This window comes from Prionailurus viverrinus, chromosome A3 (assembly GCF_022837055.1).
Source record: "Prionailurus viverrinus isolate Anna chromosome A3, UM_Priviv_1.0, whole genome shotgun sequence".
Taxonomy (NCBI): domain Eukaryota; kingdom Metazoa; phylum Chordata; class Mammalia; order Carnivora; family Felidae; genus Prionailurus; species Prionailurus viverrinus.
This window is the reverse complement of record NC_062563.1, coordinates 70350798-70368203: the sequence shown is the minus strand read 5'-3', so window position 1 is coordinate 70368203 and position 17406 is coordinate 70350798. Positions and strand designations below refer to the sequence as shown.

Here is a 17406-nt window from a genome sequence, read left to right as displayed (position 1 = left end):
TCTAAATTTAGGTGTTCTTTTAAAAATATCATTATGAATTTAAATTATCTCCCTAGTAACAAAAAAAAAGGAAACAACATATACATTATTTGAACAGCTGTATATTCAAAAATATTACCAGAGAAGTGATAACTTGCTTAAAACCCTTAACAGTACTGCCCAAAAGCACTTCCTGTGATGAGAGAAATGTTCATAATCTGTGATGTCCGGTCTGGTAGCCAATGACCACATATGACTGCCAAGAATGTGGAATTTGCCTATTGCAACTTAGGAACTAAATTTTTAATTTTATTTAATTGTAATTAATTTAATTGACATGGAATTAGGCATATGTGTCTGATGGGTAACATATTAGTGCAATTAGAAAATATTTTTCTTCTCTAATATAGACAAACATATAAAGTTAAATAAGAGGGAAAGATAAAGAGAGAAATTTATAATTTATGCATTGCTTATTTATTAGTAGATAAATATATTTCCAATGAAGTAAAGTAGTAGTAGTTGTGTTATTATTGATGACATCATCAAATATTTTTTGTAAATGGTTTCTTATTCTACCCACAGTAACTTATGTAGGAAAATATTTTTATTAAGAAAAGTGTGAAGGTTTGGATTTGTTTTTGAAAGAAAGTATTAAATAGGTATGTGTGCCTGTGTCAGAGATATGGCGCACATGCTTGTATTAATGTTTAGAGTGGAGCTCATGAAGTGATTACAATATCATTGCCACACATTTTAAATCAATATGTAATAAATTATAACTTGAGATTATTTTGAAAATTAAATCTTCAGTTTGGGTCAAACGAATTCAGACTTTCCAGTAATCAGCAGTTTACACATATGTCAAGAAATAATTAGTTATATCATATCATAATCATACTGTTTCATTTTAAATAATAAAATGGACTGTTCTGGATGATGGCATTAACATTTCAATATGTTTCATAAGAGTCCAAAAAAGAAATCTATATTTTAACATGTTTTCTTAAGCAGCAAATAGCCATTTTAGGAAAAGATAAGATAGGGAATTATAAGGCTACCTTTAAGGCTTTTATTTGTGGTGATTTGATTTTATGGGTCAGTAAATCAGCAGATAAAGGGTAAATTGTTCAAGCTCATGGCTGCCTCTGCAACATGGGCTTGCATTCATATGGGCATGAGTAAGTACTAGATATTAGGCCAAACAACTACATCTATGAAATCTTTAAAAATATAGAATTTATTTTACCGTTTTAGCCTTTAACATAAAGATTTTTTTTCTAAGTTTCTTTATTTATTTTGAGAGAGAGAGAGAAAGATATGTGAGTAGGAGAAGGGCAGAGACAGAATCCCAAGCAGGTCCACAGTGTCAGTGCAGAGCCTGACGCAGGACTCAGTATCGTGAAACACAAAATCATTACCTGAACCGAAACCAAGAGTTGGATGCTTAGTCAACTGAGCCACCCATGCACCCCTATTTTTTTTAAAGAAAATAGGAGTTTGGACAATCTATTTGGTTGTTCTTCCTACTTGTCTATTGAGCCAAATTTTAAAAGTTTAGAACATGCTGCTCAGTCCCCAGATTTATCACGCAACGTGTGTGTAAAAGGAATAAAAGTAGCATTTTTATCAGATTTGCATTTTATCACTAAAATGAAAGGGAAAAAACATTCTATGTGGCAAATGCATATTATATTGCTTAACCTTCCAAAATATTTGACTGGGAATGAAAGTGTCCTTTTATTTCAGATGTTTTTAAACAGGATGCAAAATTTTGTGTGCTGTGAATGAAATGAATCCTTTAAAAGTATAAGAAATGTGTGGATAATTTTTCCTCTTGTTTCTAGTGGTTAAAATGCCCATGGGTAAACACATTTACAAACCTGTACTGCTTTTTTCCTTATTAAAGTAGGGCACAGGTTTTCTAAATATGCTTTTTGTTTGTTTTGTTTTGATTCTTTTGGTCTGTTTGTTTTGTTTCATTTATTTTTTCTTTTGAGAAATAATGTCTATAGTACAGAGGAGAAGAATGTCAGGGCATTCTTTTCTTCAGTAAAGGAAAGTAAACAGTATTAGATTTTCTTGACTTTATAGAATCAACACACAATGCAATTAAGAAAGGAATATTTTCTGTAAAATACTTCTGCCTTCTTACAAAAGGAACAAAGAAATAATAAATACAATCTTCTTACTCCATATTATATTACTATTTTTTAAAGTGATGCTAATTGATGCATTTGGTAATAGTTCCAGGAACATAACACAGCTTTAGTAGACATGCCAGCCTTACCCTATATTATTCAAATTCCTCATGTTCAATTTCTTTTTAAAGCAATTTTTGAAATCCACACAAACCTGGACAAAGAGCCTTCAAACATACTTTCTATACACTCTTACCATCTTCTTTCTATTTGGGTGTCTTGGACAAGTCACTGAACCATAGCAGATTAACTGATGAGATACAGATTATATAATTTTTATGAAAGTACCTTTAAAGTGGTAAGATGACCCAAGTATTAGTATTTCTTATTCTTATTTCCCTTGAACATTTAGAAGAAGTTTCTTGAGATCTTCATAAACTTTATGAAACATTTTATAAAAACTTCATTTACTCTATTTTCTGCTTCTGTTCTTTTTATCATTGCTATTGATTGATTGATTGATTGAAGTATAGTTGACATACAAGGTTACATTAGTTTCAAGTGTACAGCATAGTGATTCAACAGCTCTATAAGTCATGCTATGCTCATCAGAAGTGTAGCTACCATCCATTACCATACAATGCTATGATACTGTTGACTGCATTCCTCATGCTGTCTCTTGCATTCACATGACTTACACGTTCCATACCTAGAAGCCTGTACCTCCCACTCCAGTATGCTTTCTGTGGATTGATTCTCAGGAATTCAGAAATGTTTTAATGTAACTTGATATTACTACATTACATTTAGGAGACAGAACAGCACAGTCTGTAGGAAAACTATCAACTTAAAAATGTTAGATTTAACCACATTAAACTATTGCTATTTGACCAGTTTTTGTCTGAAACAGTAATTTCTCATATTTCAACCTCAGGTGCTATTGGACTGAATGATTTCAGTTTTTGGAGAAGCAGAAGAATTCTTTACCAATCTTCCTCCTGTTGAAATGTGCTGTAGTTGAAAAGATAACTATAATAGTTTTACATTTTGTTTATTTTTGAGAGAGAGAGAGACAGAGCATAAGTGGCGTAGGGGCAGAAAGAGAAGGAGACACAGTATCTGAAGCAGGTTCCAGGCTCTGAGCTGTCAGCAGAGCCCGATGTGGGGCTCGAACTCATGGATGGTGAGATCATGACCTGAGCCAAAGTCGGACAGTTAACTGACGGAGTCACCCAGGTGCCCCAAGTGCATTTTTTTTCTTATAGACTATTTGGTACATATGCAAAGGTCCATTGAATTAAAAATAATATCAAGTATTTCTTATTTTGAAATAAAATTTCATTTTCCTTAAATATAAGAATGAATATGTGCTTAATTGACTAGTCAGTTTTATACGGACCATTTTTTTTATTCAGTATATAGAAATCGAATTTATTAAACTCTAAACTTAGGACTTTTTTTACATTATGGTTCAGTTAGTCATATTTTAACACAGTGTTCCCAAAATTAAAATGTTTGCTTTTTTCTCATAGAAATTGGATAGATTTGTTTTGGACTGGTCTGAGTAAGTATAGATAAGTAAAATCAGAAGTATTTGGAAATTTATTTGAAAATTCTCTGTAATAAAATGATTTGTGAAAGAATTACATAAATCTAGCCTGTATTCTCTCAAATGAAAGGCCATCAGTGGTCTTCAGCAGAGTTTACCTACTCCATCCTAATGTTGGAAAACCTAGGACACTTGGTGGAGTATTCTCTTCTGGTACCATATACCTGGAGGTGGTCTCCCATTCATTTGATCATAAAAAAAAAAAAAGTCATATCTGAGTACTGGACATTCATATAACCATGAGAATAGGTGGTAAATTGGGTAGATAGGGGTGTATTTAAATTTATTCTACCAACTAATACAAGAGCTCTCCTCCTCTGTTTTCTACAATACGATGACTTCAGACTTTTAGAAAGGAAGCGCAACTCACCTCAACAAGCTTTCTTTGAGGAGCTGTGTACCAGTGGTTGCGTTTGGATAGGAAAATGCCTGCTAACACCATGCTAAATTTTGTCTTAGGAAAGTTTATTTCTATGTAAGCAATAAAACAGTAAAAATGGGTGACATGAGCAGACACATGTAGACTACTCTTGTCACAGTATTTATGGTCATTCTTATCTGTGATGTTCCTTTTCTAAGTTCAGCTATTGATATTAATATAGCAATGTTAACTCAAAGTTTAGATGTAAGGAAGAATTGAGGCTATGAAAGCAAAACAAAATCCTTGTCATAGTCCCCCATGAAAATAAAATTTGAAATTATATTCAATATAGTTTATGTGAGTCATTTAGTATATATTTTGATATATTGACTAATACCCGTTAAATTTCATCAGGTCCACTGAACACCTTAAGCACCAGAAGAATCTGCCATATAATTATCCTTCCTTCCTCTCATCCTTCTTTCCTTCCTTCCCCTGTTAACAAGATGGAATATTTTGAGTTGAATGCCACAAACTTTGTAACAAAATTGGCACTTGTGTGATCCAGAAACAAAGGCAGTCTGCAACTTAGGAAAGTACTATTGCAAAAGTTCTTTGAAATGTTGCAACTTATATCACAGTTTCCAAGGGGAACAACACTATCAGGCAAAGTAAACTTCTCAGACCACTTCACAAAGGACTCATTAACACCATAATATACTTGAATCATAGTATACTGTACCAAAAGTAAACTTGTATGTTGCTCACAATGTTCATAGGGAAAATGTTTTTATAGGGCTCAAGTGGGATGTCAGGAATGTCCTTGCTGCTGCAAATTGGTTTAGAGTTACTTCTTTTACTCATAATCAGTGAAGAGAGAAGAAATATTAGTTATTCTACTTGGCTCCCCTCATGCTCTAAGACTGTGATTCCAGCGGGCTTGGTGGGAGTGTCATGTAGGTAGATTTAAAATAACTTGCTGAGGCCACCTGTTAAGAAAAGCATTTTGGAAACTAGCCAGATCCCTGCCCAGGCTGTGGCTGTTTCTTTCCTTCCATAAGCCTCCATAATGGACCTTTTTTGCTTCATTTGTTGTTTGAACTTTCTCTTGATTCTGGCCAGCATTTCTCTTCCTCCAGCTGACTGCTGCACAAACCCACAGTTTCAATGCTTTCCTCCGTTTCCCTGTTTTTGAAACATTCCCAGAAGATTGAGGTTTTCTAAAGGCTTTCACTGTTAAAACCAAAAGAAAAATAAAATAAAGCAAAGCTCCATCCTGTGCCACCATGGGAACCAAACTCTGCTATACTGGCATTTAATCCCCAAGATGAGAGGTAAAGTCTTGAATATATTGCAAGGGGCCAGAAAGGCGAGTATAGAAGCTAGCAACCTCAATGTATGTAAAAAGGAAATGGAAACCTTTTCTGTATTCCTCTCTCTTCTGGCCATTACCACCACAGCTTTTTTACTATATACCCCATTTGGATGGCTAGATCTGGATGGCAAGTTAACCTGCAGTAAAGGGAGTTTTGATGAAGGAGAGAAGGAGCCACAGAAAATAAAGGGAGCTTGTCGTTGGCAACTAGCAGAGAAGGAAAGAAGCCAAAACAGAGAAGGAATGCCCAAGTGGTGACAGATTTCTTTCAGCCAATTTTAAACTTAAAATGTAGCAAATAAGTGGACTCTTGCTTGTAGATTTAGATGAAGCTTTCATATTGCTAACCTTAAATACTGATTGTACAAAAGGGAGTTACTGGTGATATTTTATATCAATTTTATCTCCTGGTCATCATTAAATTCCTGATTTTCTTTACATTGAAACAAATACATTTGTTTTCTTGCTCATTTTTCTTTTCCTAGAAGTATGTAAAATTATGTGCAAAAAAAAACCTCATGATAAGTTAAACTTCCTGTCCTTGGATTCTTATAAGCTGGGAGGCCAAAGGAAATTTTTTCTCCTGGAGATGCTCTTTTGAAGTAATTCAAAAACATACAGTTTAACAGTCTGCAGCTTCTCGTCATGTCAACAGCACACAAATTATTCATAACATAACTGATGTTCTGGTGCCTATTCCCATTTTTGTGAGGGAAGCATATCTTATCTGAAAGAAAAAGAAAATTTAAGGTATCTTGTTCATGATTTTATTCCTTATTTTCACAATCAAAAGAAAAAAAATCAGCGTGATCTTTAGAGGTGGCATGGTCATCATAGTAAAGTAGACTACTAAGACTCACTTCATGTACACAGCACTATTAGGTGAGCAGAATTAAGAAGCCAGGGTATTCTGCAAGCCAAGAGCTTTGCCCTAACTTGACAATGTCCACAGGTAAGGCTGGATGGACTGCTTTCTACCTTACCACTAAAGCAAAATGTACTTCTTTAACTTTATACTGTGGCTTGCCAATTTTTGCCCCTGTCTCTGTTGCTGTTAAAAATCAAAATACTATTTGATTGCAAAAGAATCTACAAAGAGAAAGCAAGAGTTGATGTGATGAGGAAAACTCTTCTTTTTAAACTTGATATTCTTGCAGTCCAAAAACCAAGTCGAAGGGAAAGAGAAAAGGAAAAACATCTGGCAAATGATTGTAAATGGGAGAGCTGCCACCATTTACAATTATGTCCAGATTCTGAAGTAATGTAGGGATCATCTGTAGGTTACCAGAGTTTAAATCAACTAAAGCCAAAAAATAGATACCAAAAGGGTAGAATAGAATGATACAAATAAAGAGAACATTTTTTTTAATCATGTGATTGAGTCTGAAATTCAGTGAAGTTTGTTCCAAGCCACTTTTCTTCCTTTTCTTCTTATTCTATTTTTTTAAATATAGGAGTTAATATATTATCTCTTCATTTACTCTAGTACTTTGATTTTTTTTTTAATCTGAGTCTTTTGAGACAGACCATTTTTCTGAATTTGGTCAAGTTAGGATTTGTTTACACGTTGGACATGCCTTGGATTTGCATAGTGGGGGTCCCATTAGTTAAGCTGGTTCTCTTTATGAATAAAAACTCAGAAACATGCTGGATGGCAGGTCAAGATCAATGGCGCCATCCGTGGCCCTGTGTTTTAGTTAACGGTGAAGGGAAAGAACTCACTTGCAGGGGATCTGAATCAATGACCTTGATTTTATTACCACAGCTTCCTTTCCTAGTATCTTACTTAGCACATTTATAAATTTGGTGTCAATCCTAGGCCTGTTTTACTTTGGTTTTCATTTTCCTTTTACTATTAGATTTTCATGCAGCACTTTACCAAGAACAAAACAAAACCCTTTTCCTGAGACTGTGCTACTTAAAACCATATGCCAGTCTCTGTTTATAGAAATTAAGTAGTGCCATAGTAATTGGTGGATTTTTTTGGCAGTTGCCTCTCCTCTAAATTCCCTGATTTTGTTGTTTTACCCTCTATACTAAAAAATCTTACTTAAAAAGATTAAAACACACCTTAAATGGGGAGTAAAATTTCAGAGGACAGTTAATATAAAACGAAAGTATATCTTAAACATTAATATAATCTGTATCTTGTATGATATCTCATATAATATAGCAAAATAATTATTTATTTATTTATTTATTTATTTATTTAAATATTTATTTATTTGGGGGAGATCACGTGTCTGGTAAGGGCAGATAGAGGGGGACAGAGCATCCAAAGCAGGCTCTATGCTGAATGACAACAGTGAGCTGGATGTGGGGCATGAACTCACAATCCGTGAGATCACGACCTGAGCCGAAGTCAGACATTCAATTGACTGAGTCACCCAGGTTCCCCTAAAATAAATCTTTAATATTTGTGTCCATGTCATGTCAAAGTTGCCATTGAAAAGTAGCAAATTCAGTCTAGTTTCTTATTTAGTAGATTAGAAACCAAAACCAATCAGGAAATGAATATCACATACCAAATATTTCAGTCTTTTTTTTTTTGTTATTTATTTTAAAATAAGCTCTGGCAAATAGATGCTATTGTACACATTTATCCACTAGCATTCTTCTATTATATTTGTTAAGACCATATCCCTAAAAGTGCCTATGTTGATATTTCAGTTTCCAGTTGATATATTTTAAACAAAATTGATGACTTTTAATCCATTAATAATTTTAACAATTAAAAAGAGTTATTTGTTTAACCTTATGAAATGGTACATTTATAAGTTATTTTTCTCCCAGTTCCTACTCTTGCTGTTGTTTTGTTCTTCCTAAACACTTTTGGTCAAATAACCACTTTTAAGATTCTATTTAATTAAGTAAAAGAATAAGACTAGAAATGTAAACGTGGATATATTTTATTATTGAAAGCATTGTGATAAATACTAAAACCTGGCTGTTGCCCTATTCCTGGAAGACAGATTTCTCTTCCATTTCTTACTGTATGCCTAGCCCTGTGTATCTTTTTTGAGCCCTGTGTACTTGAATTTTTTAGTAGTTACTGGAAATAGTTCAAATCCCATACACTTGGATTGATTATGTGTAGGAAATACATGCAAAATCTGCTTGTGTGCACATATATGTGTATGTGTATCTATCTGTATATACATATATATATATATACATATGGAAATACATGTAAATATACGAGGATATGTAAATATGTCAATTATATGGAAATATAAAAGAAAGTTTAGCAAATATTGTCATTATAATAACAATTTTCATACTTATACCCTAAACAGAAGTACAAACTGAATAAACCATGATAAATTTTCCCTAATGGACAGCCCCCAAATGGATAAAACAACATCACATCTCTTGCAGTGATTACTTCTTCTAGTTAATGGATTTAAAAGATAACTTTTTAACAAATTCAGTAAACTACCATTATTTGTAACGAACTATTAGCACACTGTAAATAAACCAAATTATAAATTTTAGTTACATAGGTTTATTTGTGTTTATGGAAAAAAAGTATTAGGAATACTTAAAGGCAATGATGGTACATGGATGTAGAACTGGGGTGTCTTTAAGTGAAATTTCATGGCTCTTGGCAGTGGGCTTTATTTTATCCAAGTCCAGATCAGATTTAGGAATATAATCTTTTGGAATTGTAAAAAAATAACAATAACAATAACAATAACAATAACAATAATAATAATAATAATAATAAGGCTTTAAAAATAATTGCCTAGAACAACCACATCAGTGACATGTAAGAATGTTTGCTTAACACAGGACAGTGAAAAACTTTAAAATTCCTTGCTCAGGACATGAGAGTTTACCGAAATTTTGTCTCACATTCTTAAAATGCTGCCAATAGGAGGGAACCTGCTTCCCATGATTTTGTTTTCCCCTTTGAACGGTAGCGATGGAGCACTTGCATGATGTGTTTGATGCCTTGCATGAGGAAGACATGCAAAGGCAAAGGTCCAGTCTGCATGCTGCTTAATGAATGTTTTTCCTTTTCTCTCCCTCCTTGTCATGTGCTTTCAGAAGACAACAATGTGGAAGGTGGGTGCTTTCTACTTTATTTTCCAACTCTCATTTGCCTTTTATTTCATAGTATTAATAGAGTACATCTCGAATTTAGACGGTAAGTTGAACTTATTTCTGAGCATTTGTTGATTTCTGGATTGTGTATCACTTTTCATATAGAACACACACCCTCAGCCCCGTCAGTCCCTAAGTATATGAAACTCCTTCAGCCTTAACTCCATCCCTTGATGGATCCCAGCATGCCTTAGAAACCTTAGAATGCTTATTGCAGTGTTCTGTATGGAAAAAATGATACAATCCTGCTTCTTTTGTTTTAAATGAGAAAGTATTTCTTTGCAGTTTCAGAGTTCAGTGCATGATCTGGTCTCCATTTTTTTTTTCTTGACCAAAATGATTTATTTTCTTTTGGAAATGTTTAGCATTTCATCACCTCAAGCTCATTGGTTTAATTTCAAATGATTTGATTTATATAAAAACAGAGAATAAAGCATTGACTCTAAGTAAGAGGCATAAACTTAGATTAAAAAAATAAACCACTGGCCATTGGAAATGAAAGTATGCAACACTCCAACGTGATTACTGGTAAGTATGTTTGTGATATTCTGTGTTTGTTAAATAAAAGTACCATAGTCATTAAAGATTTTTTTTTTGAAATTATCTCTATCAAGGAACTTTGAGAAAGTTACACTTTTTTTCCTATCGAATCCAACAAACTAAAACATATTTCAACATTCTGATCTTTAAAGAACTTAAATGTATGTCAGTGTACTGCCTAAGAAATCTCTCAAGGATAAGAGTGCTAACTAGGTAATTGTGTAAGGGATGGTGATGTTCTGTCAACTTACATAATCACAGCACAACAGTTCTTGCAGACACATTGAACTAGCGTATATATTTCAGAAGTGTTTAACGTATTTCATTTTGCTGCGATATTCTGAAATAGAGCCATTCTGTAAGAATAATGAACATTTTTACAGAATGACAGATTTCTTAGAAAAAGACTTCCCATCTGAGGTTACAGATAAATAGCTGTTAAAGTCACCAAGATTTGATGTCTCAACGATTCATGGTGATACTAAGTTGGTCAAGAGCAGGTTTCAGCATATTATTTGTGAAACTTTTCTGAACAATATAATTGTTTAGTTGCTGAACATTTCTATTCCATTATTTGAATAAAATAGAGAAAAACTTCAAAAGTAATCATCAGTGAGTGTTTTTCCAAGTGTTGGCTCTCTGTATGGCTTCTGTTTTTCTATACTATAATTTTAAAAGCATGTGAATATGCCTTGATAAGGAGGATATTACCCTGAAGGTCTGACATCTTTCAAAATCAGTGTCATTTATATGATGCATGTTAATTGAGATTAATTTTTAAGTATCTTTTCAACTTTTTTTGCATTTCCTTAACATTCTATAAAATAGTCCATGTTTCTGTTCCTTCTTTTTAAATCCACTTGCATTCCAGGGGCTTTAAAATCAGCCTAATAAGCTTGAATGCCTCTTTCCTCACACATGCATCCCATGAAAAATTTTGACAAGATTTGCAGAGTATAGCCTATAAACTATTCAATCATAATTGTAACATTCCTATTTATAACATGACTTTGGCACTCTAGTGGGGATCCCTTAGAGGTAAGAAAGTCTAGCATGAGGAATGTGGATGTTTTTGAGGCTTACTAACTTCCATCCTTACTGAGGAGATATTAAAAACCACCATTAGAAGCGTCTTATATATTTTCTAAAAGTTAGATCTTATAGAGAGATAAATCCCTGATTTCCTCTACAAAAAATTATTAACTCTTTTTAGAAAATACATGTACTAGTTTTAAAAGTGAAATTACATGAAAAATTATATAACCTACACATCATCACCAACAGATCATAAACTTTTTAATCTCCCTGTGTGATGTTTTTGTTAAAATCACTTTGAAAATACAAAAAGAGGCTATACTACAGAAGCATTAAACTTCTATGTTAAGTTGTCTTTATATTTTGACTATATGTTGATTTGTAAATGTACTGCCCCACAGGAATGTTTAAATACTCCTAAAATTTTAAGGAAATAATGCACATTATTTCAGTATTGGTGCAAGTAATGTATAATGTAGCTCAGTAAAGTCTCAAATATATTTTAAATAATACTAGGAAATATAAATTTTATTGAAATTGCTGTATGTACTACTATATTGCTGTAACATTTTCCCATGTTCTTGAAATAGACATGGATTGCGGAGAAGCTTTGTTGCTGAATATGGAATGAAGAACTAGGAATTAATGCTTCTCAGTAAAAAATACCTTCTTGGATAGTGAAAGAGTTTTTGTTGTTGTTGTTGTTTTTTGTTTATTTGTTTGTTTGTTTTAAGAACATTAGCGGTATTTAGTAGAGGAGTGAACTTCAATCTGAAGTCAGTTGTCAAGTAACAGATAATAAGTATTTAAATAAAGGGAATTTAGTATTATTTTAGAAAACTTCCCTGATGAAATTACTATTTATATAAAAACATGAAACTTAATATGTATTATGTATGTATGTATGTATGTATATATATATATATATATATATATATATATCAACTTATGGTTCACTATTTAGGTAATGTTTAGGTGAAAGACTAAATAAATTTGTCCTCCATGGGAAATTTCTTGAGCCTATTTAAAGCTGATCCGTTGTTTCCTAAAAATATTCTGTAGTAAATTCTGACTTTACAGCTGCATGTTTAATAATCTATTTTTGTATTTGAACAAGCTTAGTCAATTGCTACATGTGTCAGACAAGGAGACATTTCTGCATTATCATTTCAGTGTGACTAAGGACTTTTTTAATTTAATTATAAAACCTCATTTTTTGATGAGGGGAAAAAGATCAGACCCAGCCCATGTTTCAGATATCCCTTTGGGTTTTAAAAAATATAATTTTATAACAAGCCCTGTGGTGGCAGTATCATCAAAGGGCATGAAGGACAGATGCAATATTTAAGGGATGATTGGTTGGATTTTAAGTCATGCTCTTCATTGTTCCAACTGATACATTGAAGAAATACACAGGGCAGCATATGCCAGTGTTTAAATTACAGTACTATTAACTCTTTGCCCCAAAGCATTCCAACCAGGGGTTGAAAGAATGCTTTTTGATTTGCCTCTGTGATACAGACATGTCTCATAGGAAACAAGATGTCTGTCACTGAACATTTTTGTCACCGTGACAACCCTGACTTCCCATGCTCCCTTGTTTATTGCTGACTGTGCTCTTGTTTCCCTTCAAGGTCTGGCGCACCTGATGATGGGCGACCAAGGTATGGGCTCTGTTCCTTTTCCACTCTGCTTTCAGTGTTTTCTTGTTCTGTAGCTGCTTTAAACCATCACTGCAAAGGATGGGCAAATGCTTGCAAATTATCTGGCTGCAAATTAAATACATAACTTTTGTTCACATTTTTTTCATATGTTTTTTCCCCTTTATTTGTTAGTTTGATTTTGGTTTGCTCCTTTGACTTTTATTTTCCTTCATTCTTTGCACTATAATATCTGCAAATAAATGAGACATAAGAATTTGTGATTGAGACTTTGCATACATTTGTAAGCATATGCAGTTAAGGGTAGCTATAGTTAAGAAAAACCGAGAACCATCAGAAGTTAATATCTGAAATAGTATATTCAGTTTAATCTACTGTACCAGAAAGAGTCCATTTTTCACCCATGCATGGCAGTTTGGGAGCATCCAGACATCTTTGGCTTCTGGCTTTTAGAATGCTGAGTATAGTGTTTCACAGAATCAATACTTTTTCTACCTATAGTATAGTCATTGTGTATCTTCTTTTTTGTGTAATCTTTTAAAAGTGAGCATGGACTTTTCAGTTTCCTTGCATGTATTTCCTTTTAAAAAGGGCAGATTTCTTAACAAATACTGATTATATCTCCATGTATTTTCAGACCCTTTTTTATGCTTTCTTGTCTTGTTTAATTTTCAAAGAGTACTACATTTACATATATTCATAATTCTTACTGTTGTTTCTCTCTCTATTCTCTTTGTATGGAAACCCTTTCTTCTTGGAACCATTTCATCAAATCCATAGGTAAAAGTAAAGGTATTACATTATTTTATTTCTTCTTAATATCATCTATATGAAATATAGTGTGTGTAAGTTATGCAAATGTATTTAGATCTTTTTGTATTAGTAGTGGGCACTGGGAGGTAGGTATGAGTGTTAATATTTTGTGAATTTAAGGTAAGAAAACTCCATCAAAATGTTGCCCTTTTTTTTTTGCTCTTTAGAGTGTTTTATCATGTCAGCTGCCTATATAATTAGTATATTTAGAAATTAACTTCAGATTTCAGTGTAATTTTTTGCAGTATCACTTAATGGTAGTTAAATGATGAGTGTAGTTACCATAAATATGTCATCTTCAAACATTGAGCTCAGGAGCACACCTGCCCCAACCATTTTGCATTGGGATGTAAGTGTAAGCATGTGCAGCATTGAAGTGTAGTGCTGTGCGATCATCACCTCTTTGCCTGCTAGATGTCATATATACACATTAATTCCATAAGAACCTGGAAAGGTAGTACCGTGAAAAAGCCAAGGAAACAAGACAAGCCTGCTCTTTCTTTTGCACATACTAACTTTGTTTTAAGAACGTTACCATGCAGGTATACATTTCTGCATCACTTGGTAAGTCAAGCATGTGTGCTCCTTGACAGCACTGATGCCAGATTGAAAAGCATGCTTACTTTGCCATTTGGAACCATCAACCGTGTGTTTAGTGTTGCCATTAAATATAAGTAGGTGATCTGTAGCTGTGGTAAATATGTATCATTGCCTTTAAGCTAATCATTTGAACTATGTGTTAGTGAATGTGCCCTTGGTCTGTAGTTTTGTTTTTTTTTTTTTTTTGTGGGTTTTGTTTTTTGTTATTTTAAATGCAGGGATTTGTCTTATCCTTAAATTCTCTGAGTTTTCTTGTGCTCTGAATGTTAATCTGGTGAATTGGGACAGAAGCTCGCAGTTCTTCACCCTTACATTGTGTCATCTAGCAGGGAAACTTTTCTGCTTGAAAAGCACCTGAACATGAGCCAGGCAATAAGTAAGAAATAATAGCAAAGTTTTAAATGTATAAATTAAAGCTTTCAAAACAAATGTTGCTTGGGTATTTTGAGCCAATAAAGAGATCATATGCTATTGTAGTTTGTGTTTTGGTCAACCATTTCCAATAATATAATTTAATCTTATTTTAAGCCTTCCAGCAACTACACAAATGACAGTATGTATCAATTGTTTTAGAAATGTTATGTACCATTTGGGACACTTTCTAAAGTTTTTTGGTCAAATTCCCATCTACTTCCCTTTCTTAGTGGGCATTCCACACCATGTTCCTTATTAGAGTACTCAGGATGGCATAGAGGGAACTGTATTTATACTTTATTTTACTGACTGAGTGCAGTATATGCATATGTGTTTGTATCTATGAATGTATATACACATGTAATAAATATTCTAAATATACATATATATATAAACATGATGTTGTAAAAAATTAACTCAAAAATAATTTTATAATTCTATAACCATTTAACTCTACCTATAGAATAATTCATATTTATATTCAGCTGATATTTGTTTTGATGTCATCAATGTTAAGTGTCACTTCATTTAGTTTTAGTATGTCAGTCTTAAGTGTTTTCTGTTGACATATGGGTCAAATATATTTCTACTTCACTATTTTTCATCAAGTAGTATTCCTTAATCAGCACAAAACTACAGAGCACAGGAATTTGGTTTTTCATTTACATTTTTCTTCTGTTAATGGGACCAGGATGCTTTTTGATGTTAAATAGGGAAAGAAGATTTTCAGATGGATTTGAGTATTTTGCAAATCAGAGTGGTAACATTTACATGTTGGTTAATTAGATATATATAAATGAGAAACATGATTTGTAAGTCCTTTAATTGCAAATCAATTCAACAAATCTGCCTTCTGAGCAAAAATACAATCTTGACTATGACGTGATATCCACATTCAAAGTGTGTCAATGTAGTAGGGAAATGAAGACATGTGGACAAGTTAGTATAAATGACAGAATGCAAGTACCATGAGAGTGGAAAAAAATGTGGGCATTCAGAAAACATAAAGATAGCATGAATCAGGGGCTCTCTGACGTAGCTCTCCTTGTCCTGTGCCACATGTTGAAGGAGTCAAAAAATTTTAGAAGTTTTACATTGTAGGTTCCTATGTCAAGTTAAATCCTAGTTGTGCATGAAATAGTTGTTGAACCTTTCTAGTCTGAAATAACTGATTTGCATTGTAAATTAACACTTCCTAAATCTTTCCATACAACATAATTCTGAAGAATTTTTTGACACTGCTTTCCTCTTTACCAGTAGTGAATTCAAGGGACTCTGGAATGAAACATCTGTGCATCAAAGTCTTTCCTTTTTTTGAATCCAGAGGCAAAATTGGATTCAGGAATGTTATTATTATCATTTTTTTTTTCTATTTGAGTTCTTAAATATTTTCTAAAATTTTAAATCCCCAATGATAGATGAAGGTCATTCCTTAAAAGAAAAAAGTAACTTAACATTCTTCATCCTCCTCAGTCTTCTTCCTGGAGGTAAGCACTGATATCATTTTGTGATGTGTCCTTACATAGGTGGTGTGGATCTTTTCATACTCCTTAATTATTGATTTTTCAGAGTTTGGAAACTGCAAAATACCTTATAATTTGTACATGACAAGAACAACTAAGTCATGTTAAGGAGACATGCTAAAGATCATTGCTGTATGCTGGTAGAATCATAATGGGAAGCATTTTCACTCTTCCCATATGCCATCTTGCCTCATAACTTCATTTGGTCATTCTGCTTCACACTTTAGAGTTAATTATTTGGATTTGTTTTCATGTTTTCTGAAGAAGGACATGTCACCTTTACCTGGATAGTTAGGAGTAAACTTTTTTTTCAATGAATCATAGCTTTCTTTGGGATACCTAGGGATAGGTATTATCCAGAACCAACCTTACTTCTGCTGTTCATTGCTAGCTAGATAGATTCAAGTGGTTTTTGTGAAATTGTGTTTGCTTTCTTTTTTAGGCTTGAAATTTGTCATTGGTATCATTAGGACCATTGACAATGCTAACTTCATTCTCCATTGTATTTAGAATTCAGGTTTGTCTATTTACCTGGGAATTTAGTTATTTTTTTTTTGTTTTTGTTTTTGTTTTCCCATGGTTGTTTAACTGGTCACTTCATTTCAGTAATTACTTTATTTACTTATATTTTACTCTAACAGTTGTCTGAGAGAAATGAATGACCATTTAAATCAGAAAATGCCAAAAATGTAAGTTACACTGCAAATCCAGCCATTATGACTGGTTAATAGCTCATAAGCATAAGTTAAAAATTCATTTTGGTACTTTGGATGCTTGTATTTTCCTTTATAACAATGATTTTAGTGGTAATATTTATATGGGTGATTATATATTTATATTTAATGTCAACTTTTCCTAGTAGAATGTAAGCTCCGTGAGGGCAGATACTTGTCTTTCTTTTTAAACATTGTATTTACAGAATACTTTCCTTGTTGTATCTTGAATTTACCATTTTTATGACTTAAGTGTGTGTATGTGAGGTGGGGGACTGGTGGGCACACATTGGAAGACGTAGGTGTGGAGGAGGACATGGAGGGTTTGGAGTGGACAAAGTAGAGGGTGGAAAAGGAAGAGGAAATGTATGAAAATAACTACAAAAATTGTAGCAACAAATTACATGGAATGTTCTCTGTCTCTCAACTTTCTTTTGTTTCCTGTCATTCATATCCTTTTCTGTCTAGTAAGGCATCATTCCAATATCACTTTAATATGCCTTGGCATATGCACTGCAGTGGGTCTGTAAGAAAA

General features: G+C 33.1%; 1 protein-coding gene across 19 annotated transcripts in view; it reads left to right on the top strand.

Annotated features, from left to right (window-relative positions):
* Nucleotides 1-17406, top strand: part of NRXN1 (neurexin 1) — a 1136768-nt gene that overhangs the window by 91847 nt on the left and 1027515 nt on the right. For 10 of the 19 annotated variants that reach the window (XM_047854350.1, XM_047854346.1, XM_047854344.1 and 7 more), the window contains exons 2-4: nt 9516-9533; nt 12782-12811; nt 13589-13600. The exons of 4 other annotated variants lie outside the window; for them this stretch is intronic. In XM_047854350.1, the coding sequence (XP_047710306.1) occupies nt 9516-9533; nt 12782-12811; nt 13589-13600 (60 nt within the window). The remainder of the gene's footprint in view (nt 1-9515; nt 9534-12781; nt 12812-13588; nt 13601-17406) is intronic. 5 more of the 19 variants (XM_047854343.1, XM_047854334.1, XM_047854340.1 and 2 more) reach the window with 3 other exon arrangements.